Source organism: Lissotriton helveticus, chromosome 3_1 (genome assembly GCF_964261635.1).
Source record: "Lissotriton helveticus chromosome 3_1, aLisHel1.1, whole genome shotgun sequence".
In the NCBI taxonomy this organism is placed as follows: Eukaryota; Metazoa; Chordata; class Amphibia; order Caudata; family Salamandridae; genus Lissotriton; species Lissotriton helveticus.
Window position 1 is genome coordinate 1,054,192,052 of NC_136061.1, and position 27,544 is coordinate 1,054,219,595.

General features: G+C 42.3%; 1 protein-coding gene across 1 annotated transcript in view; it reads right to left on the reverse strand.

Moving 5' to 3' along the window:
* The window catches only part of CERS6 (ceramide synthase 6), an 853,755-nt gene that overhangs the window by 487,524 nt on the left and 338,687 nt on the right, over nucleotides 1-27,544 (reverse strand). Inside the window, exon 4 of the mRNA XM_078681623.1 lies at nucleotides 21,013-21,070. Within this exon, the coding sequence (XP_078537749.1) occupies nucleotides 21,013-21,070 (58 nt within the window). The remainder of the gene's footprint in view (nucleotides 1-21,012; nucleotides 21,071-27,544) is intronic.

Sequence of the window (27,544 nt, forward strand, 5' to 3'; positions counted from 1 at the left end):
GTTACTTGTTTTACTGACACGGTTTACTCCAACCCTTCACCCCGCAGGGAACACATACACCAGGGCAACCAGCACACCTGGGAGGATGGCACTGTCCTCCATGTTCGACGACCGCAGGGCTAGGACACTGCTAAAACCCATGACTCCACCACCCGCCGTCCCACTACAGTGCATAGGTAACAATCCAAAGACAGAATATAAAAGAGGGTCTACTGGGGAAATATATTTAGAGACCTATTTGCATCCCATTCCCTAATCTAACTAGCAACAAACACACAAGGGATGCTAAAGGTCTAAGCACGGCTCAAAAATGTCTGCTTACTAAACAGTGAGTGCATATAAAAGCAGAGACAGGTGAGAAACAGTGTAGAAATATACCCATTCATAGGTAACAATCACCAGACACCCAAATGCAGAGTGCAGACATTAGTATTCTAACCTTAAACACACGGGGTCTCCATACGCCGAGCAAACGGTACGCAACATACTCATACATTAAGCGCCAATAATCACAAATTGCATTCCTGCAGGAGACACACCTCACAGCGCCAGAAATCAGCAAACTGCGGGCCCGATGGCGCAGAACCATATGTGCCACATCATACTCAGCGTACGCACGAGGTGCGCTCATCTGGGTCCGCCCGAGTACCCCTTTTCAGGATCTCCGGAGAGTAGTGGACAAAGAGGGTAGGTATGCACTGTTAGAGGGGCTGTTAGATGGACAGCCCATTCTATTGGGTAGCATAAACGCCCCGAATATTGAACAGGACAGGTTCTGGAAGTCCCTTACTGGGATTCTAGCCCAATTCGCATCTCTCCCATGGATCTTAGGGGGCGACTATAACTGCGCGCTCAATATTGCACTAGACAGATCTCACCCGCCACCGCCACACTCTCCCGCCCTAAAACAGATGGAGAGCTTTTAACGTTGGGTCAGTCACTGGGCATTAGTTGACGTGTGGAGAGCACACCACCCTCTAAGGAGGCTCTACTCGTTCTACTCCATTTCCCACAACCTACTGATCCGATTGGACAGATTTTTATGCTCCCCATCACTGATTCCCAAAGTCCAACACACGGATTACCTAGGCCGCGTAATCTCTGACCACGACGCACATACCTTATGCATAAAATGGAGGCCCCTCACCCCCCGGTACCCACGTGGCGCCTCCCACGTGACTGTCTGACGGACCAAGTGTTCAAACACGACCATGAACAAAGCATACAAGACTACTTTACTCACAACAGGGGGTCTGTCACCTCCAGACTAGTGGAATGGGATTCATTCAAGATAGTGGCTCGGGGAGCATGCATAAAACAAATAGTGGGGGTGAAACACACACTAGAACAAACACTTATCACTACTGAACTGAAGTTAGCAACCTTCATGAAACAGGAAGATGCTAAAGCTGCAACGGCGGCTCAGGTGGCAGAGGCCAAAACACAGTACTCCACCGCCATGGCAGACTTACGCAAATACAACTTTAGGGCCTACGCCACTCGGATTCACAAGGAAAGGGATAAAACGGGCACACTCCTCGCATGGCTAGCAAAACATGACACAGACACAAAACCCATCACTGAGGTAATAGGCCCCTCGGGTAACCTGGTGCACTCCCAAATGGACATTCTAAGTGCTTTCCAGCAATACTTTACCATGATTTATCGCACCCGACACATCTAAGACAGGAGTCGATAAGCCACTTTCTAGACCTGCTGCCGATCCCACACATCACGGAAACCGAGAAAACCACACTAGACGCCAAAATCACGTCGACGGACGTCACCCGCGCGATCCGTGCGCTAGCAAGGAACAAGGCACCGGGACTGGACGGTCTGCCTCTTGAATATTACGGCACCTTCTCCACCCTGTTGGTCCCTCGTCTCGCGGAAATGCTGGCAGCTGCACTCCGAAAGAGGGAACTGCCAAGCTCTCTTCGCGAGTCGGTCATAGTGACGTTCCTCAAGCCACACCGAGACCCACAACAATTATCTTCCTACCTCCCCATTACACTTCTATCTGCAAAATGTAAAATACTGCGGAAAATTCTGGCAGATAGGTATGAATAAATTCTGTGACCCCTAGTCCATCCGGATCAGTGTGGGTTTGTCCCCGGCAGAAATACGTCACAAAACATACAACGTTTGTTTCACGTTCAGGATCAGGTGGGAGATGCGCACCCTTACGCAGTTTGTCTAATTCTAGATCTTGAAAAGGCCTTTGATACTCTCACGTGGCCATACCTTTTTGCCGTCCTGTGACAAGCAGGAATAGGTCCAAGTACACACAGCTCCTCTACACCAAGCTTACATCTCGTATCAGAATAGGTCGATACATCTCAGCCCCATTCAAGGTGAAGAGGGCTACAAGGCAGGGATGCCCACTATCACCCCTGATCTTTGCCCTGACAGTAGAACCTCTGGCGATACGGTTACGCATGGGGCATTTCCATAGCAGACCGTCCACTGCGTCTCCCTGTATGCAGACAACCTCCTCCTGTACATCCGTGATATCACTGCGGACCTCACACCAATCTGGACGACTCTGACGGAGTTCGCGGAGGCGTCCGGACTCAAGGTAAACTGGGACAAATCCCCAATCTACCCAGTACACCCGTCCCTTGAGCCACAAGAGGAACGAGTGGGTGCATAGAGCCTACCCTGGAGTATAAACACCCCCCGATATCTCGGTGTCCGCCTGTATCACTCCCCCAAATACATTTATGATGGCAATCATCGCAAAGTGTTGGCTGGCATCAGATCGTCGGTGAGATTCAGGAAGGGCCTTCCGTTGGATCCGATAGGCCGGGTAGCCATAGCCAAGATGATCATTGTTCCCCGGCTGTTGTACTACTTCACGAATTTGCCTGTAATTCCACCCAAGCCTTTTTTTCCAGGACCTAGACTCTCTTCTCCGCTCACTTATCTGGGGAGCAAACAGACACCGGATAGCTCTCATTAATCTGCAATTGCCCACTACGCAAGAGGGTCTCGGTGCCCCTGCCTTCGAATCATATTTCCTTGCGGCACAGCTCCAATGGCTGTCGTACTGGACAGTGGGTAGGCATACCGGTGAAACATATACGACGTGGAGCCCGGTCCCTACCCCGGAGCTCTGCTCTCTGCTGCTGCCGGGTACCAAACCACGGCCGACGTATCAGCTGCAAGTGTCAGTGGCCCGTTGGTGTATGCAAAGAGTTCACCGCATGTCGGCAGGGACCCCACACTACTCCCCTTGGCTACCGCTGGTCGGCTGGCCCAAACGGGAGAAATACTTCACAACTACCATGCTCCGTATGTGGACGGAATGCAAGATAACTGAGGCTGAAGCGCTATTGACAAATAGGCAGCTCCGTCTCTATGAACAGCTCATGGAGTAATATGATCTCCCCCCGGGACAGTTTTTAACCCACTGACAGCTCATAGAAAATTATCGCCCACACTCTGACCTTTCTGCTGTCGAGCCAACAACGCACCCGGTCATCCACACGATTCTATATATGGGTACGGGCCGACACCTAGTTACATGGCTTTATAAGTCCATAAGAGAACTTACTAACAGCCCACTGCATGCTCTCCGAGCCAACTGGGAAGACGAATCTGGGCGACAATTACATGACAGGGAGTGGGTAGGAGCGCTGGAATTCCCCAGGTTAGTGTCCAGAAATGCACGTTTTAAAAACATACAGTTTCATGTCCTAAAAAGAGCGTATTAAATACCGGCGCGCCTGCAGCGGTATTACCCAGACATGCACTTTCTCTGCCCAAGATGCCGCTCACCAGACGTGCACTTCCAGCACATGTTTTGGAGCTGCCCACACTTAAAGAACTCACAGGACTTACAGATTGACACACGTGGGAAGCAGTCGCTCTAGGAATATTCCGAAGACCACTAGCGTTACTAGCCTCGCTCCTAGCCAAAAGAAATATCGCCAGGAATTGGCATTAGGCCCCCCGATAGAGGCATGGGTGGGAGCGGTACAGAAATGGGCGAAAGCAGAGGAGGAGACCCTGAGGGAGGAGGAAGCAAATGGTCTACGAAAACATCCCATATCATTGGAGTGGGCCATGCTATCCCACCAGTTTAAGCAATCCCACACGTGAACCGATCCAAACACCTCTCAACACGGCTTCACAGACTTGGCAGCACGAACCTCACAACAAAGCACGCATGACACATCCCCCACCACCCCGACCATCACGTGATGTATGAGTATTCCACTACACACTGCACTGTATACTGCACCTGGCGACGTCATCCAACTGATAGCCCATAAACAATGCTATGACACACCTGCAGACTGTAGCTGACATGACCCAGACGCCCTCCACGATGCCCACACCCTGACTCCCCCCTCAATACACCCCCAGTTTATTCTCCCCAGCTCCCTCCGACATCATGTTACAGAGAAGACAAGTGGACTGCAACTACCGGCTAAACTATGCAAAATACGAGGTAATGTGATTTTATGGCAAAAATGTTAATAAAAAATATATATTTTTTAAAAACAATTCAATTAAGAATTCTAATATCACTTAAAATTAGAAACTATTGAAAAAAGATAATAAAATTACTAACACATACAATTAAAATATTAAATTAAAAACATTAAATTAATCAAAAAACGCTATTCCTTACAAATGTATTAATGACAAAAATATTTACAACAACATCTTAACAAGGATATTACTTACCTGGAAAAACCATATTCTTGACAGCAAATTTCTGCATCACAATATTTTTGCATCGCAATATATTTATTCAATATTTCTATCTCCTTATATTTACAATTCGCAATTTAGTTCAAATACCAATCAAGGCAAGTAGGCTCCTGTGCCCCAGTGGGGTAATGTAATTCAACCTCATCTGCTTTGCAGTGCGCTTCTCATAAACATGGCTCGGGAGTCATTTCACCAGCTGCACTAATGATAGCTTTGAAGACTGTATGCACCTTCATCTAGTACCTTATCTTGCAAAAGTCCAAGAAATCACACAATTTCATATCCATGTTGAAAATTCTCCAGTAGCTCCCTATGAAACCTAGGATTCAGATAAAAATGAACTGGCTCATGCACACAACCTTCCAGTGTACCCTCCCCAGCTATACTTCAATGTAGGACAAAGAGACTCTAAAAGTAAATCCAACCTACCTTTTGAAATCTAAAAGTTGATAAAATCCAATAAACTAGGCCAGGTCTTCTTTTACCAAGTACTAATGATCTGGAGCCTCATACTGTAAATTTAAGGCACATCTCTACTTCACTGTACCTCTAGGAAGGCTTCAACACCCATCTTTTTAGAATCTTCCTTATTGCCTGTTTTTTCATAGATGTTCAACACCACCTCATCTTGTCACAATCTAGTATGTCCCATGTTTCGTAAAGTCAGAAACATGAGGGTCTGCACCAAACTTTTTGTACCATTAAAGGAGCCACTGTGGTGGCAGCTCCTGTGAAGACGCAGAGATAATTGCAGGGTTGCCGAAGATCTCTGAATTTGACAGGAGGCAGACCAGCTGGTGTGGTGGAGATGATCTCCACCACATATACACCCACCCAACAGGGTTTAAATTCGATTCTTGGCTTTGGTAAAATAGTCTGATTACTAACGATGTGACATAAGCATGTTACTCGTTTTCACTTCTCTTGATGCCACTTCATGCCCAAGTGTTCTAAAATATACAACAGGAGCAATAATGTGCATCACATTGGCTCAGTATACTAGTATGTCATCCTCAAAGGCTGTGATTCACTTCAGATCATGATACAGATGTTGTACTAACTTTTGAATACCATGGAGGTCGACGCTAGATCAAATGGCATTTATTTTTCAACTATAACAGCTCTATCAGGAGTCACACCTGCTATAAAGTCAACACATAGACATTCCGTCACCTTATAAGAACCAGAGGTGAAACCCATCAAGGTGAGTAAGTTGATTTAATTATATCTTCATCAGGCAGTTTCCTTAAGATGTTACCTTTCCTCACAAGGACTGGAATATTCCTAACCTTGGGTTTGATAGTTATAGCACCCATTTAACTTTACATGTGTGCTCCAAACGTCTCAACTTTTATAAACTGAGGACTAAGCATAGCTTGGTGTTTTCTTAAAACTACCTGTGGCACCTCATAATTGTTGACAGCTATCACCATAGGGGCATGCAGTCTTGTCACATCTTCATGACCCTTTCTTGTCACTACCTAGGATGTAATCTCAAATATCTGCCATAAATCGTGCTTTTAGGTCTTCTGTCAATTCACTCAATAGATCACCAACAACTCCATCCAGATGAATAATGGTCATCTGATATGCACCAGTTGTATTGACATTTTGCAAGTAAACATCAAACCTTTTGCCTCATACAAAAAATAATGGACCAAGGAGCAGCATTAATATCACAGCGAGATGGGACGAATCCCGCAAGATAGGTCCCCCCACTTAAACAATGGGTGCTATGAATGGCAGTTAGATCGACAATCCTGCACCCGTCTTTATATCTCCTTCACAGAGCATTATTTCAGGCCATTTATCGATAAACATTTTCCTCGATAAAATGGTTGTAGCAGAATCTGAGTCTGCTAAACATCTTATGGTACGATTCTGAATCAAGATGATACACATGGGTTTACTTTCTGGTCTATCGTCCATCCATCTGCTCACACTCCTCTAGCAATAATTTGATGTAACTAAATCCTCACCAACAAAAACCCCTTTTTTTTTAAAAAAACAATATTGAAATATTTAACAAACATGGTCCAACAGAATGTGAATTGTTGAAACCACTCAAAGAAATATGGCTGGTGTAGCTTTTATCAGCTACATAACTAATACACAGTTTAGAGGTTCTTTCTCACTTACATTATCATTCCATTCCATTATGATGCACTGTGGCGAATTGAAACCCCCTCGCGTCCACCGGTGGCATCAAGTAGGTGCCTTGCGGGTGGTCGACTTTGATGAAAGTGTGACTACAAGTCACCACCCCCTACCGGGACCCATGACGTGAGGTCACTTGACACTTCACGTATTTATGGCTTTCAGAAATCATGAAGGTACAACTAACAACAGTGAGTTTATTTGGTTCAATTCGCCACTGGTTAGGGTGCGCCTTAGCGTGCGCACACCGCCGTGATGTGCTGATCCTGAAGAATGCTTCGCTAATAGCCTCTTGAAGCAGAAACATGTTGACCATTTCCTTTTTCACAGTAGGATGTGTCTGGACAGTTATTGTTAATATCCAACACACTTGTTTTTATTAGTGTCTAGTTTTCCACTATTACATTTTTTGGGGATAAAACAAAGGCACTTTTTAAATCACTCTTTCTATTCCCTCATTCCACTCACATCTTGCACTAAAAAAACCTGCTCCGCTGTAATCAGGCATTGTAGCACACCAGAGAGGAATTCTGCTTCTCTGGTGGCAACCCAATGATGAAGCATGTCACCAACTAGGTTGGTGAGTGAGGGTTCTTTTAAATAGGAGTGTTTTTTCTCTTGCCAGATGGTCACTTTTTCTGTTGGTTGCACTCTTCTGTTATTGAAAGCGATGTGAAACCAGCCAGTTTTAAGGCGCAGCTTACTCTGCTTTCCATGCCGTATGTGCATTTCTAGGACAGGTGAAATGCAGTGTATTTCAGTCTGACACTTTCTGAGAAGTCTAGGGTTAAAAATATAACTCCATTGCATTTGTGATGGGTAGTAGCAAACTCTCAATCGTGTCACCAAGCAACCCATGCAACATTTTATTTTTGCAGGCAACTGCGTCTTAATATAAAATATTGTTGTATCCTCTATATTGCATTTATATGTAAACCAGACTAGGTACTTCTAGCTGCTCAGACAGAGTGTGAGTTGGTTACAGAATGGTGGTGTGACTGTGATGCGTGGAATGCCTGGGTACCTGAGTGGATAAGTGTTGTCAGTTAGAGATGGGTTGAGCAGTTAGTCAGGCTGCTCCTGGGGGGGCTGGTTCTTGACCAGAGCAGGCTGGAGTTAAGATTGATGTTACTTGGACCTGGAACTAATAAAGAAGACTCTGAAACTTAACATTATTTTGGTGATGAGGGTGGGATTGAAACTTAAAAAAACGAAGAAAAGAAAAACAATACATCAGGGAAGAACTATGCACAAGAAAGCAATAGTGTTTGAAACTCAGGGATGCACCATAAAGCAAAACCTTGCGAGAGAGTGAACAAGGTTAGTGTTAGTGATGTGGAAAGTTTGAGTGTGTTCAAGTGTGATTGTGGGTGAGAAACAGTGAGTGTATGTGTACATTGGTGTATTAAGGCACTCAAGGCATTTTATTTAAAGCAAATTTAAACCCTGGCAAGGATTACGAACCACCACCTTTAAGGATCATCAGATACTATTGTCAAAAGGTGAAACATCCATAAGGAACAAGCCGAGTACAATATTTCAAGCATAATCACATACAACATGCGAGAAGCTGGTTTGTTTGTTGAATGGGGGGGGGGGGGTGATCTCTGTTCAAGCAACAGTCAGAATCCCCGTGAGGGTGAACCACAAAAGTCACTAAATTGAACCTGAGCTTAACCCTCTGGTAGCTTGGCACAACTGCACTCAGGCTTAACCTAAATGACAAAAGTCAAATCAATACAACTAGAATTAAGAATTTTCAAAGTTTAAGTTTGAAAAAGTTTAAAGTTTAAAACTACGAGAAAGAGGTTACCCAAAAAAACTCCTTAAAATGCCAACGAGAGGGTCCGATTTACACCAAGGGAATGTCTCTTATCAAAGAAAGTCAAGGAACCCATGACCAAATTGGTGTGCCTCTCCACCTTTGGACTGTATACGAATCAATTTCGCCAAATCATCCTGAAAAACTGGCACTTGCTCCAAAATTAGGTTTGTCCGTTTGAAAGACCACTTTTTGCCATGAAGAGAGAAAAGAGCATTGGCCAAAAACTGGTGAGGGCCGACTGTACCCCAACACCCAAGAAACAGGACCTACGTTCCCATTGGAAGTTGTAACCTATTGAGGGACACCACAAGTGTGGTAACTGTGTTTCCTGCGAAACAACAGGTGAAGAATCTGTGTTTGAGCACAATACCATCAAATGGACTCACAACAAGCTTTCAAATTGTAAAACAAAAAATGTCGTTTACAGGATCACATTCCCTTGTGGGAAGCTGTATATTGGAAAGACAAACCAAGAGATCCGGTTGAGAATAGTTCAACATTGATCAAGAATCCGCACCAAAGTTAAAAAGAGCCCTTTTTTGAATGATCACCACAGATTTCGATCTGTTTCAAAATATGACAGAATGCAGTACGTGCCTTTGCCCTCCAAAAAAAGATGCCTCACTAATTAGGGAACAATCATCAGAAGGTCATGGTGATGTAAGAAAATGATTCTAATAAAAATCCTATAGAATATGATGGAAGATAAATCAACCGAAAATGTGCACACTTGTTCTAAACTACCAGGTGCTACCACCGTTGGCAAAATACCTTCACTGTCAAAATGCTTTGCAAAATGCCCACATGCAGAAGAAACCATCATGTGTACATGTGTTTAAAATAAATATGAGCAACTTTCGCTGCGCAAAAACTTTTTTAATAAGGTAATAAAACGCGCACAGACGTTTTTGACACTGATCAGGCAAGTCCAATAATCATGATGCAACCAACAGATTAACTGGAGTCACGATAAAACCATAACAATGGTTTGTACAAGCTTTAAAGATTAAATGAAGTCAGCTAAAGCAAGCACCAGTCGGTTGAAGTTTTCATAAACAAGCATTTGCAATGCAATTGGTCTCGCATTTGTGAAAGTTAGAGCTATTGACGTTGTAAATGACAATGTCTTTTTGTTTGCAGTGGAATGAACATTTAGAAAAAGTGAGTTAGAGCTATTGGCGTATGTAAGAATGTTTTACCTATGTGTTGTGGAGTTGATGTATGAGGTGTCCAGTGGAATATTGTGGATAGAAATTAAGTGGTATTGTATTTTCTGTTGTGGAATGTTATGTAGCGGAGGTTGATTATGTTGGGTGTTGTTGAATTCTGTGGTGTGATGTGGAATTATGTGATATGGATTGTATGTATGTGGTGTGTTATGTAATTGTGTTGCTGATTTGTATTTTGTGGCTTTTTGTTGAATATTGTGGTGCGGAATGGAAACATGTTGAGTTGATTTATGTGGATTGGAACTGTGTGCTGTTCAGTGAAATTATGCTGAATGGTATTATGTCGTAATAAACTAATGGGGTAACCCAATTCTGTTAAGGACCTGGGTATCATGTGTTATAGAAAAACAATGGTCCTAGAACTATTTATCATGCAATTAAAATGATTCTTAATACTATTTTAAGCATGTATAGAATCAGCACAAGGTACTAAATACACTCAGAATTTTGAAATTAGCACCTTCAGAAGAAAGAAAAGAAACACTGGCACCCAATGGTTCTTCAAGACCAAAATATCTGTTTTATTCAGAGACATATTCAAAAAGTAAGCAACATTACCGTGTTATATAATAGTTGTAGGAAGGATATTTGAAAGGAGGAGGGTGAAAGAGCAGTGCTCATGTTTGATATAGATAAAAAGGGAAGGTTTCAGAGTGAAGATAGTTCAAAAATAGAAATCACAATGATTTTGTTCGGAACTGGTTCTAAGCCATGAAAGAAAATGAATGGGTTGAGAAAAGAAGGAATTGGTGAAAGAAAGGGAGCATGAGGCAAAGAGTGGTGTAGAGGGGATGTAAGTAATGAAGGGAAGGAGTTAAAGAAAAGTGAAATGAGTGAAGGAAGGGAAGGAGAAAGGAAGGGAGCGTCAGTAATGAATGCGTACCCGATGGGAAGACATAAGGCGGCAGAGCGTGGGTAAAGTGAAAAGAGGATTAGAAGATTGAATCAAAGAAAGGCAAAAAAGGAGCGGAGGCCGAAGGAGGCCAGTAATGCTGTGGTCACCTGCAAGATACCTGCTGTACATATCTGTGGTAGAATGTGGTAGTCTTATTTTGCTTAAAATGTCAACAATTTAATATGCATATGTATATGTATGGAAATAAAAGTCTATCAGTAGCGTCTGCTCCCTCTGTTTAGTGAAAAGTAATGTTTGATTTCAAACAGAAACGTACAGTGACATATGCCTCAGCTGTATAGATCATATTGCAGCCTCTGACATTTGCACAGTATGGAAGTTGAAATTGTATGCAGGCATCAAATATGTCCTTAGTATGGAAGCTTCCTGTACTCAAGACTTAATAATAACTTACTTTATTTTCCAGAGGTTTTAACTGTTGTAAATAACGGCTCTTACCCAATGTAATGGCGATAAGTCTACTAATCCCAGAAGAATGAAAGCAGTAGGATGGAAGGCTATGTAGGCCATACATGGAACTTGTGATTTGCAGATTATCACAGATGTTGGGGTAATCCACTAGCTATGTTACATTGATATTTCACCAATATGCTTTACGTAGCAAAACATTTACATACAAATTACCAGGAAAGAATAAAAACATAATTAAACAAAACAGTAAAAAGGGCATTGTATGTTCGTTAAACTCAACGACTCTTAGAAGCATATTTGTAAAAAAAAAAAAAAACTCCTGACCTTGTTCTAATGACCACGAACAATTCTACCCATGAGCCTGTTCTTTACTTCTCTTATGTTTTTGCATTCACTGGGGGTAATGCCCACTAAACTCTATATTCCTGGCTAACTCCCTGCTTCTAGGACTATGCAGGAAATGTATGCATAAGGTGTGCATGTGCAAGAGACTCTTATGAATGCATGTTTGGGTGCTCAGTAGCAGATCCTTCTTGGAGCCATGCATTTCTTTCATGTGTGAAGAATAGTCAGGACAAGTGGGGACAAATAATGAAGCAAACAAATAACTATCAAATACAAGGGGCAGAGAGGCTTTCATAAACATTCTCTACAGATGCCACAACACACTGTCGAAAAGAGGAATATCAGATGAGTGATGTGGTTGTTCAGATGACTTACCATACTGGGTTTTGCAGAGTCCTAGGGGTGGGGTAGGGGGTTTATGGGCAGCCAGATGACCTTTCTGGTGCTACTTAGAAGGCCAGGTGGGGTCTAATGCAGGAGCGAAATATTTTAGGAAGAACAGTGTCTTGGCTGGAACAGGCACTTGAAAGGGAAGAGTGTGTGTATAGGAGAGGAGGGTGGGGATGCGGACACAGGTGGCCACTGCACTGTCACGCACTTCCTCCATGACTAGCGGTGCACCAGGAAAAACGATTAATCGCCATGCCAAACCAAACGTGGAAAACAGACACGTTTAGCATCCCTAGTAAGAATGACGTCAGAAAAAAGCGTCAGATCAAAGGGGACCTCAGACTAATGTAGCAAGGCACTTATTCCACACCTTTAGCTATCCTTTTAAGGCACTTATGTTTCTAAACGTTTTCCTAACGAACAGTATTAAAACAGGGAAGCAAGAGCGTGGCAGTTATAGAAGTTCTATTCTACAAGGTGAAATGCTTATTTAGTGTTTCAACGGGGAGGCATTTTGAGGTCTCGGCTAGAGTGGCTGGGCACATGCGCAGCTCGCTCGGCGAGATTTAATGGTTTTGAGTAACTTCTGTACAGGGCTATAAGCCCACCCCTCTTTTCCATTGGCTGGCGTCACCGTTTATGCTAAATGGTGACCATCCAATGGAAAAGAGCTTTTTATGACGTGTACTTTTGGCTTTTTCAGACGGCCCACTTGGACGGGCTCGCCTGCTTTCCTTTTGTCGCAAAAGGTTTTTTATTTTTATGGGGCCATGTGTTCAAAACACATGGCCCCATAAACATAAGGGATCGCACGCAGTAAGGATTCGCTCTCTTTATTGCTCGTTTTCCTTCACTGTTTCCTCCTCTCCCTCACCCCTGCCTTCATCGTTTTCCCACCGCTCACTTGAGCAGCTTTTCAACTCTTGTCAGTGTCACATTTCGACCTCACTGCCACACATGCTTGTTTAAATGTACCTAGTTTTTGCTTCCACGCATATTCATTTAACCGTGCATAGAACAGACACCATGTCACACCAACACAGTGATTCCGGGTGACTTCGCGAGCGATCATCGAGAAAACCAGCTGGTGCGCTACAAGGCTATTGACACGACAGGCGCTATGTACTAATACTCTCAGCAAAGAGCACTCCGGTGTGCCATCCTACGACTCGTGGTATGGGTTCTCACTGTGCAGAATTCCGTTCCTCCTATGGAAACTGTAGTCAAAAAAACTCCCTGTCCATTGTAGAAGGAGCGTTTATCAAACCATGCCCAATAAAGCGCCAAGAAGCGCCTGTGCTCTTGTTACCCACTAGAAATGGATTGCCAACCGGTGGGAGTCCACAACTTGTGCTCGCTGCGGCACCAGTATGCACGGATTTCTTAGCATAGTTTAAAATTTCAACGAGTGATTCCGGGTGACTTCGCGCACGATCAGCAAGAAAACCAGCTAGAGCGCTACAAGGCTATTGACACGGCAGGTGATATATACTAATACGGTCATCAAAGAGCACGGCGGTGTAACATCCTACAACTCGAGGTACGGGTTCTCACTGTGCTGAAGTTCGTTCCTCCAATGGACACTGTAGTCAAATAAACTCGCTGTCCGTTGTAGAAGGAACGTTTATCAAAACTATGCCCAATAAAGTGCCAAGAAGTGACTGTGTTCTTGTTGTTATCCACTACAAATGGATTACCAACCGGTGGGAGTCCACAACCTGTGCTCACTGTGGCACCAGTATGCACGGATTTCTTAACATAGTGTAAAATTGCAACAAAGGATTGTAACGTTGAGGTGTTTATTTATTTTTTTATTCAAGTTTAACATGTATCACAGATTTACATGCCGTTATCCAGCCTGTATGTACACTCGCATGAACAGGCACCGTGGCCCATGCAGTCCTCTCTGGTATGTGAAATGTGAAATGTGACACTGACAAGAGTTGAAAAGCTGCTCAAGTGAGCGGTGGGAAAACGATGAAGGGAGGGGTGGGGGAGAGGAGGAAACAGTGAAGGAAAACGAACAATAATGCGGGCATTAGTTTAACGCATTGCATTCTGGAAGCTGTAGTCAGTGGTGCACAGTAAGTGCCAGTTGGATTGCAGTTCAAGGTAACTGTAATTGTCTGAATAAAGAGAACCTGTAATCTAAAGAGATAACTGAGTAAGCACATGTGATACGGAGATGTGCGGGTAAGAAGGCAGCTTTGGCAATGGAGGGAGGGGGGCATCTGGAATAGCTGAAGGCCTTTAGCTCTGACTGTGAAATGCCCCCTCGAGTGGACACACACAATCCAGTGTTGAAATAAAATCCTTTAAATGTACTAATTCGTTTTGACAAAAGCAGCATGACCTTTCTGACCAGAAATCCCCCAAAAGGTCAGTTGTGGTACATCATGTTAGGTAGATATATTGGAATAGAGAAGCAGGAGAAAAGTGAGGTTTTCAGCAAAGAAGCTGTTTTGTGACAGGGGGAGGGAGGGGAAGGTATACCCTGGAAAGAAAGCACAAATCGTACAGTCGTGCAAGGAGTAGTGACCGGATGGGCCTGTTTACACTTCTGGTGCTGTCATTAATTCTTCTTTTGTTCCCGACTCAGCAGATGGCTTCTCAGGGTATTTCTGAATACAATGAGCAGGGCAGACTCTGATATCCGGGAGCACGGGGGAGGGATGAGCGGTTGCAGGGAAATCCAGCAGGTTATTGCAGTAATCCAATTTAATAAGTACTATTGAACCTAGTGACTTGGCGGCAGATCAACAGATGATCCTGAACTCTGTTTGTGCTCACCATTCAGAGCTGAAAAGGTGATCCCATGTTGCCCATTTTCATCTCATGCCAGTCAGTGGTATGATAAATACATTGCTGCTTCAATTTATTCTCCAATCCGGGCAAGTTACAGTATGAATTACAAATTTCCTACAAACCCAGGTTTCCTCAGGTTATAGTTAGTTCACTTTTTTCTGCGCTCAACCGTAACATTTGCGTTGTAATGCAGGTTTACTATGGTTTCAACAGTGACTTTATAACGTGGGGTTTATTTTCCAGCACATTGTCAGTGAATCCCTATGTTGGAGCAGCTGATTGTATCTAGTCCTTATCTCGCAGTGCTAGCAATTTTTCCGTGAAAGTCCTTCGTATATTCACGTATTTTTCTTTCTTTACTAAACACTTATTTGTACTTGTTCTTATGTCACCTTGTGCAAAGAACTGCCCCAGCACGCAAACCTTACTTCTTGTCACCCCTGTACAGCTGGTTAATGACTGAATTTGTATCCCTCGCTGAAAATGTAATAGGTCTCACCTTTGATTAAGTTAAAGCCATTTGCTTTGCTAATGGTATTGTATTTTAGCTTAGCATTAGTTAGTGCATATTTGTGATATGTGCATATATTTTCTCTCCCTCCCCCTTTTGTCTGCCACATGCTATTGTCATAATCACTTTATGAAATTAACACACATACTATTCTTCTATTTATTCACCCCTGAAATCTGAAACACTGCTCTTTTCTGACTAACGCTATGCTTTAAACTACTACACATCTAACAAAACAATTCTAACTACATACAACTACAACATATCACAAATATACACTAAATAATGCAAAGCTAGAATACAATAACATTAGCAAAGCAAATGGCTTTAACTTAATCAAAGGCGAGACCGATTGCATTTTCAATGCTTGTTATTTTTAGTTGCATGCATTTTGCAATTGTCAAAAGACAATGCTCTTAGTGACTGCCAAAAGTGGAAGTCTGGGAATGTGGCACAAATATCATTTCATTTAGGCATGTTAGATCTCTGCATCTGTAGCAAACATTAGTAATGTTGCGCTGCAAAATGCACAATAGCGCTCACAGGTTTTGAGGTGGGAAAGATGCACTAAAATACTATACTCCCATTTCCTTTGTCGTCACTAGGTTGCTTACTGTTTCACAGGCCTCCTTAGCCCGCCTATGTTATTGTTGCCACCCTGAGGGGAAATAAACCAGACTGACGCTTTCAGTGCTTGGAACGTCACAAGGCACCCTCAGGATGGGAGTGCTTATCTCCTATCAATATTTAATTGTAGCCAGCATGGAAATAGAAGGCAAACTATTGCCGGCTATCGCAAAAAACAGAACTGCAGCTGAAGTCTATCCCACTTTAGCCGGAGTGTCTTAGATACTAAAGAAAGCAAGTTTGTCGCCCAAGGTAGGGTGCCACATAGTTTCGATTTTGCAGTCAAAACACGCAGAAAAAAAGTACACTATATTTGGGGGCACGGCCTCTAGGCGTATGTAACACAAGTGTATGCCTGGTATGTAGGAGGCGCGCTGACATTATGAATTCTTTTTTTATTTAGCAAAGAAGGAGGCCTTCCAGTGACCCCACGCTCGAGAAACTTCACCAGAACGCATACCTCATTCGCTACTCCCGCAAAGCTAGATTTTCTGTGCAGTATCATTCTATGCGCTATATTCAATAGCGCTGTTTTTTTTAAATTAGAATACATGAATGGGCCGGAGCTGACCTGTAGCTCGTGGGTATTTAAACAAAACAACTGCCAGTGCTGAGAACTACAGTCGGAAGCTGAAAAACTGTAAGGAAAAAGTTGTTATGAATGTAACATAAACAACTAGCTCTAAGATTTGCAAAAAACGAATTTTTAATTGCTTTTTTTAGGATTCTTCACTTTTTAAATGCAAATTTTTGGCATTGGTCGTCTGAGGGCTGAGCCCTGCACAGCAGGCCACGGGTAGCAACAGGGTCCTGGGGCCCGAGAGGAGGCCGCGGGCGCACAGGGCAGCTATGGCTGGAGACAGGGTACCTTGCACTCTGTACATCGTGCAGTGACAGGGCGGGCGCTGCCACCACCCGAGTCCTGGAGGGTTACACAACGCTACAGCCTGTGTTTCACCTTCATCTATGTCCTGGAAGTGCCGATGTGGCACAAGAAACATTCGGCATCCCGGAGGCAGCGTAAACCGCCTGCTCTCTCTATTGTGCCGCTTGCTCGAGGAGCCACACTGTGACCCGCCCACAGCATGATCTACAACACCCCCCCTCTGCGCTGTGCCCTTCAGCGCAGGATTGTGCAAAAAGAAGAATGCTTGCAGCTAGAATTCCTCGAGTGCGGACTCGAGTTAAACAAGCACCCACCTTTAAAATGAAGCGCGGTGTGCTGTGCTGGGTAGTGCACCCACATGGCGATCCTCCAGATGCTGGGGGTGGGGGTGAACGCAGATGCAGGGGAGAGAGGGGCAAGAGAGCACGGACAGCGGGAGGGAGAAAGCATTGCGAGTGGTGTGGACAGGGCAGTAACAGAGGGCCTGGTGCTGCGGCTCGGACGTGATGGGGCTGCAGGTGCTCAGCGCACTCGAGGCAGCAGATGTCCACAAGGCTCTTGGTGATCCCAATGCAAGACCTACAAAACAACAAAGTAGTCCCTACATCAAAAGACATCGCCCTGCAGTGTATGTCTACTGTAGTTGATCGATGCTGCTTCCTGCAGAAACGAAAGAAAACGGAAGTGACGGATGGGACCACTAGCCAACAATGAGCGAGGTAAGAAAAGCAATGCCAGATTGGACCAATGGCAAGTGAAAAAAAAAAGAAATGCAATGGGTAGAGTTTCGCTGGTATTACTAATTACTTAATGCCTCGGAGAGGCAGCGCATGCGCTGCCTATGCGTGACCTAATAAAAACTAAATTAAATTAAAAACTACATTAACCAGCATGCCTTACAACTCAACTCTAATGCCAACGGAATTGGAACAGGAAGTCTGTGTACAACAAAATGATCTCTAAGGTAGAAACAGTGTTCCAGAGAGCTGGTGGAATGCAGATTGAATGACTAAAGAAGTTTGCATAAACTTGAGTGCTGACACCAAGTTGCTTTGAAATATTTGACTGTAGCAGCAAAAAGGAGACGCTTAACAAGATAAAGACTTTGCTTGTGTTCTCTCTAGGTCAAAGCCATGATTAGGAACAAGAGTGATGAATATCCTTGTGTTTCTGCCACGGCGAGCACTAGCTTCAGTAGTATCTTCAACAGGAAGTAAGTGTCAGAACGAAGGATTTGACACTCCTGCGCCAGTCTTTCAATCAAACGCCCTGAACCTTCCTTCAACCACTGATAGCAATTTTGTGTTTGCAGGCTTTTAAACAAATCAGCACCACAAGCCACGTTAAAAATAGTGCTAAGCTGAAGAATAGGTGACTATTGAAGCCAAAAGAAATGTCCTCTAAGTAACTGGAATCTGTGATTAATCCACAAAAAAACAATTAATAACGAATGTAAATATGGGCAATTAGTAACTAAATGACCTTGTCCTTTTAGGACAACAAACAATTTCCCATTTCCTTGAAGGGATGCCCAAGACCAATTTGAGGTAGATATAATCTTGAAATATCTATGAGTGTTATGGAGGTGATAGAGAATGGGGAGTGTGTACTAAAACAATACACATGTGTTTATTGGTTTTACAGAATCCAGTCACAGCCCTGAAGATAGGCCCCAAAAATAGAGTGGGACTTAAAACGCGTTGGCACTTCTAAAAACAGGGGAAGAATTTAAATCAAAATGTGTAGCAACTTAAGGAAATATATGCATTGAATACTGTACCCCTTTGTTACCTGAAATGTTGTGTACCCCCGTTGTGTGGTAACCCCAGTGCTCAAAAATCTTTTTGTTGTTTGTTACTTGTCACTATGTCTCAATTTTGTTTGGTTTGATGTAATGTAAACGTTATATGTATCTGACCACTGTCTTGAGGATTTATAAAATGAAATGTTTGAAAATGAATAAGTAAATATAATAGACCAACTGATTTGTGAATTTGGTCTGAGTCTGTCCAAAAGTTAGCAGCCAACAAATGGTCATCTAGATGTTTTCACTTTTCTAACCTATGTAAAGGTGGCATTTTCAAAATTGTAACTTAAAATCTGGCTTTATCATTAAAGAGGATTTTTAATTAAAATTTCTCAGACACCAAACATGAAAGGTGTACCTGTTTCCAATGAAAAGTTAGCACTTAATAAATGCAATAAGGCAACCTAATGTTATCCTATCGGAGAGGAAGGCCTCGCATTCGTGAAAAATTAATTTAGGTATTTTTCACTACCACAACATGTAAAACTTTAAAGTACATATCTAAGCCTTTAGCTGCAATGCCCCTTCCCTATAGGCTACCTAGAGCCTATCTTAGGGGTGACTTAGATGCAATAAAAGGGGAGTTTAAGGCTTGACATAGGGCTTATATTGCTAAGTCAAACTGTTTTTAAAAGGGAACTCAAGTGGGTGGCACAATAACTGCTGCAAGTCCACTAGTCGCATATAATTTACAGGCCCTGGGTATATGGTATACCAGTCTACAAGGGACGTATAAGTACATTAAATATGCCAGTCAGGTGTAAGCCAATTTTACCATGTTTAGAGGAGAGAGCACAAGTACTTTAGCACTGGTTAGCAGTGCTAAATTGCACAGAGCCAATAAAAATGAATTCAGAATAAAACTGGAGGGGTGAAGGCAAAGGGTTTGGGGGTGACCATGCAAAGGGGACAAAGTCCAACACAACATAGCAGCATAATATGATACAACAAAACATCAATGCACCACTACTGCTTATTTTTCACATCTTAGTCAAACTCCAAGTGGCATTGTCACTTTATCTTAACATATATTTCTTAGTTTTCCTGGCCTTAAATGGCATGCAAGACCTGTTGTCTTTTGATGAAAAATGCCCAAATACTCCAAAGGCAGGGAAAGGTTTGACAAAAAAAGCACAATGAAATTGATAGCAACGCTTACATCATATCTTTGCATATTTGTAATATTCTGTTCTATTGCATCATCCCATGCCATCATTTTATGCTGAACAATATATGTATATTTTTCCTAATTTTGAGCACCATCTACATATCATGGTTTTCCTTTGCTGTAGCTTTTAATTATGCCTTTTTATAAGACTGTTTCAACGAAAAACTACCCAAATTTGTCTATCAACGCTTTAGGGCCTAAAGCGTTGATAGACAAATTCATTCATCCTTCTGCTGGCAAACAGACTCGGATAGTCTATAAATAGCACACTGATCGTTTTACATTAGAATTGTGTTATAGTGTAAGTTGAAAAATGTAGAGAAACTCTTTAATTCCATGGAAATAAAATATATTCATATATACCTGCAGAAGAAAAAGGCTAGCAGTCCTAACCAGAAACACTTCTATTGCTTTCAAAAATGTTATCAACCAGGAAATTGTGACTAGGCCAAATACACTGCTAATAGAAAGCTGTATTGTACTACTGAATATGGACACCAACAATATCAAGATATAAGAATATGAAGGACAGAATACTGAAGGACGAAATATCAAAAGTTAACTGCATATAGGGAATAACAGATTTACTATTCCTAACTCCACATCTACATGCCTTGAAGATATAATGTACTGAGTAGGTACATATATGGGGAGTTAGGTAAAACAAATATAGACTTACTTGCATGTCAATATTGTATTTTCAATATTGTCCTCTCTATTATGTTCCATCGATTTGATATTTTGATATTCAGGAAGCACAACGTAAAGAGTTAGTACAAAAAGCGATTACACTATATTGTGAATGATGCAGTGATGATGCAGATTTCTTTTTTACTCAAAAGTATCCTTTGTGTAATCAAGCTGTACTACATTTTTTATACAAATAACAAGAGTCACAGAAACTGGCCGGTCTGAAGTACAGCTTTGAAGGTTTCGTGATCTATTGTGACATTACCCTCAAATTGCAAACAGTTCTTGCTAGTGCAGACTTTAGTTGTAGTGCCTAATTAAACCTTATTACAACACTGACATTTAAGGTGCTACTCTGAAGGCAAAGGAGTGGCTCAGGGCCAATAATGTCCAAAGCCCGAGCTTGCCATTGGGCCAATACTCAGGTTTAGGAGCCTTAACAAAAGAAACAGCCTTCAATATTGGGCAAAAGTGCCATATTATTGTGTCCAGTAATGTTATTAAAAAACATACGAGTTCTTACCTTTTTCAAGAATCGTATTCCATAAGTAAATATGTAAAGATAAAATGTAAATCTCCACCTGCATAGGGAAAAAGAAAAATATGATGATATAACAATTTCTCATTGCCCCTCTTTAAAATGTTCAACCTCACCATTTTATCATGTATATAGTTCACACCAATAACATCGAGCTTTTAATTTTCATGTTGTCTTTGAACTAACATGTTTAATCCAATAAATCCCTCGCACACCCTACTTATCTGCTCCTTTTGGTGCTGACTGACCAGTGGTATAATGAAGTGGAATGTAGACATAAAAACACACAATAAAAAACACTTTGGCTATTGTCCTGGATTGGTGATGAAGAGAAGGATGTATTTTCTAATACAGATGAAAACTGGAACCATAATCCAGAACAAATTTCAAAATGTGACTAAAATCAATTGGCAAGTGTAATAAACATATTTATGCCCAATATAAAGTACTAAGAGCATGAAAACTTCTTAACTAATAAATACATCTTAAAAAACAAAACTACCGAATTTAAAATAAATGTACGACTAAAAATGATATATGAAACCTGTCTTTTATATGAACAACACACTAGCCATTTAGTTCTGATTCACAAACGTTTTTGTGCACAGCCATATGTACTAAGGCTTTGAGCTGGCACTAACGCAAAGCAAAGCTCTCCATACTATTTACTATCTATCAGAGTTTTGAACTGGAAACATTAAAGTTGCTTGTTGACTCCTCGACCCAGGAGACAATTTTACCAGTCTATTATGTTGACTAGTGAGGGGTCAGGCTGTATCTATTAGAGCTAACCTTCAGCTTGCCACATCTTGCCATCTTTTTCGTTAACTAATTATTTGCAGTCATTGTCAGTTGTGTCCTACTGCTGGCATCTCCTTCTCTCTGTTTATGATTCTTCCTGGACTTATCATTGGTCAAATTCCAGTGCCTTTTTTGACAGTTTTCCTTCTAGTTATTATGAATATTATGATTATTATTCAGCTGATGCTATCATGTTTAGATATTCAACCATATCTGGTCCAAGTGTCAGTAAGTGTTGATCGTATGTTATTGACACGGGTCCGCTTGGGGATTCTCCATAGGCTTGTTAGCTTTCCTACCATAAATGACTGGTCTAGAAACTTGGATCCCTGCCCCTGCGACGATGTGTCAAGACAATCAACGCTCCAATTTCTTTTATTCTGCAAGTTGTACTCCAACCCTTGAAATAGATTTATTTTACCTAAATTAAAAATGTCAGGTCTGAGACAATGTTGTGTTGCATTTTTTATGTTACTAAAGTTGGAAAATGAACTGATTGCAATACATGTAGCTCTTTTTAAAAAAAAAAATGCCATTAAGTATAGGAAATCTATGTATAATTGAAATTTAGAGGTAGGACCATGCAGAATGGATGTTTTTAGATCAGTAGCATATGCTAAAATTGCACTTTAATGTAAATTAGTATTTTACTTCTGTGCTTTTATGATTTACTTTTTAAATCGAATAAAGCTATTTCTGATTCTGATTATTATTATGTGTAAACTATAAAACACATGGCTACCCAAAAAAAAATCCAAGCGGTAGGCTCAATTAAGGAAAATATAGAACAAACTCAAATGCCATCATAAGAAAAAGCAGTGTTAGGAAGATTCTGAAAGTTGAAACAGCCACGTTTTTAAAGATTTGCGAAACAGAGAGAGTGACTGACACTCCCTCAGTGTTGGTAGTAAATCATTCCAGAGTCTGGGTACAAGGAAAAAAGAATGCAAGACCTCCTTATTGGGATTTCCTAATTCTAGGAATTACGGCCAACCTCATATGACTAGAGTGCAACGTGCATGCGGGGGAATACAGAGACACCAAGGCTCTAAGATAAGCTGGTACGGAATCTGAAAGGTATTTGTGCATAAAGCACAATGCCTTAAAATGCACACGGTATACGTAGCCATTGTAAGGTCTGTAGCATACTAGCTGTGGAGATTATTATAGGAGAGTGGAGCAAAAGTCCTGCAGTAGCACTTTGAACGATCTGTAGGTGTTTACGTAGTGTTTTAAGCACCCCCAGATATAACACATTCCAATAGTTCTGAGCCAAAATGCTACATCTAGCTGTGGAGTCTGGTTCAAGGATCACAGTGATCACTTCTGAGTTGAACCATGAACAATGGGGTGACAAGAAGTTAAGTTCTCCGGATAGGTCACCTGTATCCTATGAGATCAAAAATATAGTGCTAGAGGGATTTCTTGAAGACATATTGGAGCTCAGAGACAGGAAGGTATTTGGCAAGGTGCATGTGGCTACAAAAGGCTTAAATATTTTAGGATGGTATCATCAGGGCCCGTTCCGGTTGATTCTCAGGCCAGGCACAATGGAGCCAATTTTATTGGTAAAGGATATGTCTTTGTCAGATTCTATCGACCAAGAGTACCCTGAGGTCTTTATTAATAAATTGGGACAGATTGTAAATTTCAAACACAAGATTAATGTTAAACATAATGCCATACTGGTGAAAAATAAGATTAGATCAATTCCATTCAGTTCAGGAGATGATTTGGACAAAGTACTAAGCAGGTTGCAAGGTTTTTGTGTCAAGTTTATGGTTATTACCATTAGTTGTGGCTAGAAAACACAATGGTGATATTCGTGTAAGTGTTGATTTGAGGAGTCTCAATAGGGAAATTTGGACTGACTCCTATCCGCTGCCCAAGATTGGTGGCCTGTTGGTAATGTTGGGTGAAGCATGTGGTTTTCAAAATTTGACCTGGCCTCCGCGTACCATCATAATGAATTGGAAGAATCATCTAGACACTACACACCGTTCAATTCTCCTGCTGGAATATAACAATTCTGTCGCATGCCATTTGGTCTGGCATCTGCAGCATCAGTCTTCCAGCGTGTCATGCACCAGCTCTCAGGAAACACCAAGGGAGCTGCAGTTTTGTAGGAGGATGTCTTGATTTTTGTGAAGAGATTGGAAGAACATGATTCCCTTTTGAGGGAATTTCTCTAGAATTTTTCTGATAAAAGGAATTGTGGTTAAGAAAATGGTGAGTTTTGGAAGGACAAAGTTGAATTTTTGGGACACCTCATTTGAGGTGAAGGTATATACCCGAGACCTGGTTTAGTAAAAGTGGTTGTAGATTGCCCTCCTACCAAGAGCAAAGATTAGTTGGTCTCATTTATTGGGCAATGTGAATTTAATGCCAGATTCATCCCGGAGTATGCACCGAAAATAAAAAATCTTCCAAATATGTTTGAAAAAATGCACAGATTGTGTGGGATGTTTCATTTAGTCAAGAATAAAATAACAGGGGCAAGAGCATTACAGTCCTATGATTCGGCGCTCCAATGCACCATCACTGTCGATGTGAGCAAGTATGGCCTCTGTGCTGTTCTAACTCAAGATAAGAGGGGTGAATCTGTCACCAAAAGTTATGCGTCAAGGGTTCTTTGTAAACCGGATCTTAATTAGTCCGTAATTGAGAAAGAGTTGCTAGCCTGCTATAGAGAAATTTAAGTCATATGTGTAGGGTACGAGATTTTGCCTCCAGACAGACCTTAAGCATCTGCTAAATATTTTGAATAGTGAGAAAGTCAAGTATAAGACACAGCTTGTCTTACTATGAAGCCTTTACAGTATGATTTCTTAATAACACATATTCCTGGGGATAATGTAACTGCAGACACATTGCCCAGGTTGCCTGTGTGTGATCAAGAAATGATTGATCCGAGGAATACAATGAAAGTTCTTTTGTTGCTGCATTGGGCATGCCTAAGTTCAAAGCGTGCTCGGAAAAAGAGTGGAAACAAGCTATTGAGGGTAATGTTATGTTGAAAATGGTCCAAGATTTCATCATTAATGGCTGGCCAAAGGAGAGGTGAGTGCACTCGAAGATTCAACCTGACAGTACAATTGCTGAGGAATTGTCCATTGAGGGTGATTTGATCTTGAGAGGGGTCAAGTGTATTTCCGCAATGTCTTTGCATCAAACGTTGGTCAAAATGTCTCACAATGGGCATTTGGGGGCCACTGTGACAAAAAGGAGAGCCAAGGCGTATTACTGGTGGCCTTCAATGGACAAGTACATCGACTGTGAAGTCATGGAGTGTGTATTGTGCAGTAAATCAGAGAAAGGTCCTAAAGTGATTTTGCCAACTTTGCAACATATTAAATTTCCTGACAGACATGGGCTAAATTGGATATAGATTATGGGTGGGTGGCGAACTCAGAGAGCGGAGTTCAGCAAAAAAACTCCAATTCTGCTGTGTGGTTGAGTTTGCCCCTGCCGCCCACCCCTAAAGCAGTACAAAAGGGGATGGTGATGGACGGAGCATCTGAACCAATCAAACACTCACACCCAGTCAAAAGATCTGGGTTTGACCCATCACCGTTCTTCACCACCCCCTTTTGTACCACCCCTAAAGCAAGCAATCAAGCTCCAGCCTGAGTCCTTACTGGTATCTTGGCGTGGCCTTCGCCATACCCGGTCTATCTCCTCGTCCTCGGCGGTGCAGGATTCTCCTCCTGTGCTGTAACTAATGAAACCCCTTCGATGCAGGACTCGTGAGGACTGCTCATGCACGTGCATGGAGAGTGGAGAACGGGTTAAGGTCTCTACTCTCCAAGTACGTGCATGCGCAGTCCTTGCACATCTTGCAGTTTCATTAGTTACAGCCCAGGGTTGGAGAAGAAACAATGCGGATCATCGCCCCGGCAGAGGTAAGCCCGTGAAAGCAGTTGGCTGTCTGAGGGTCAGGAACCCTCCATGACAAACGAGCAGTGTGCTGCCCAGCCAGGTCTAGGGACTCTGCTGATGCATAGGGTGGAACGGAGCGGAATTCCACAGAGTTTTTAGGCAACTCCATGCAATTCCGCATTCTGCCACTCCGCCAACTTCGCCCACCCTTAGAATTGATCTGGTTGGAGCATTCAACTTTTTGCCTCATCATTTGAAGTATGCGTTTGTTCTAATGGGTGTTTACAGCAAATGTCTAGAAGTTTGTGTTTTTCCATGCCTTTGGCAAAAAAGCTGTACTTTTTCTCACGGAGGTCTTTTCTATGGGAAGGGTTTCTGGATCATCTCAGTTCTGACAATGGAGTTTAATTTGTTATTAATGAGATGGAGAGATTTTTTAAATCTCCAGGAGTCACCCATTTGAAACATTATTTTTATCATCTGCAGACCAATGGACTGGTAGAGAGGATGATCAGAGTTGTGGGTGACTGCATTATGTGGGTCAACAGCAACAGCTAAAATGTGGAAGAAGCTATCCAAAATGTAACAGAAGGGGGGAGAGAGAGGGTCAGTGGATTCGATCTCCCTGTACGTATACATAAACAAAGTGGAATCCACTCAAGGTAGTGATCCCAAAAGTGATGGGGAGACACACAGTGTTGTTTAAATGCCCCTCACACACCAACAGGCCCCTTGGTGTCATGCTTCATCATCGGGGCCTTCGCACCCCTCTACGGGATGCGGCGTGCTACGACTAGCGAGTACGCAGGAGCACTTGGAAGTGAACTATGTGTGGGGGTGTGTGTGTATATATAACCAAAGTGTGAGTGAGGTGAGGTGAAAAAAGTGAAAAAGTTAAAAAATACCTGGCACAGGAGCACACGTGCCAGGTATTTTTTAACTTTTTCACTTTTTTCACCTCACCTCACTCACACTTTGGTTATATATACACACACACCCCCACACATAGTTCACTTCCAAGTGCTCCTGCGTACTCGCTAGTCGTAGCACGCCGCATCCCGTAGAGGGGTGCGAAGGGGTGCGAAGGCCCCGATGATGAAGCATGACACCAAGGGGCCTGTTGGTGTGTGAGGGGCATTTAAACAACACTGTGTGTCTCCCCATCACTTTTGGGATCACTACCTTGAGTGAAGAAGCTATCCAGTCTATGCTGTGGTTCTATCGCACAACACATCACTCGGTCACTCAACAGTCTCCATGCAGCCTTTAGGGGGACGGTTCCCTGCCTCAATGTTGTATCTCTCTTGGCTGCTCAGGTCTGATACGGACAAGGTCATTAATTTTGATGATCACTATACCTTACGTCATAGAGTTAAGGTGAACTAAGATTCAGTAAAACTTACATTAGATGCTGGACATAATGCCACACTGATCCTACTGTACCTCTCGGCAGCATTCGGCACAGTCTCACATGAGATCCTTCTATGTCACCTCACCTCCATTGGGGTGGAAGGTAAGGCATTAGCCTGGCAAGGATCTTTCTTAAAACATAGAGAACAGGTGGTTTGGCTCAAACCATTTCACTTAGAAACAATTAAATATGGTGTCCCTCAGGGCTCAGCAATGAGCCCTACTTTTTATATATATATATATATATATATATATATATATATATATATTAAAGAAACAAGGTTTAATCACCCACTTGGGTATTATTACCCACATAGGTATTATTACCCACATGGGTATTATTTTATGAGAATGTGATACCCAAAATGGTTACTTAAGGAACTTGAGTCTTGGCAGAGGAACTACTACTACCAGAATGCCCTGCTTG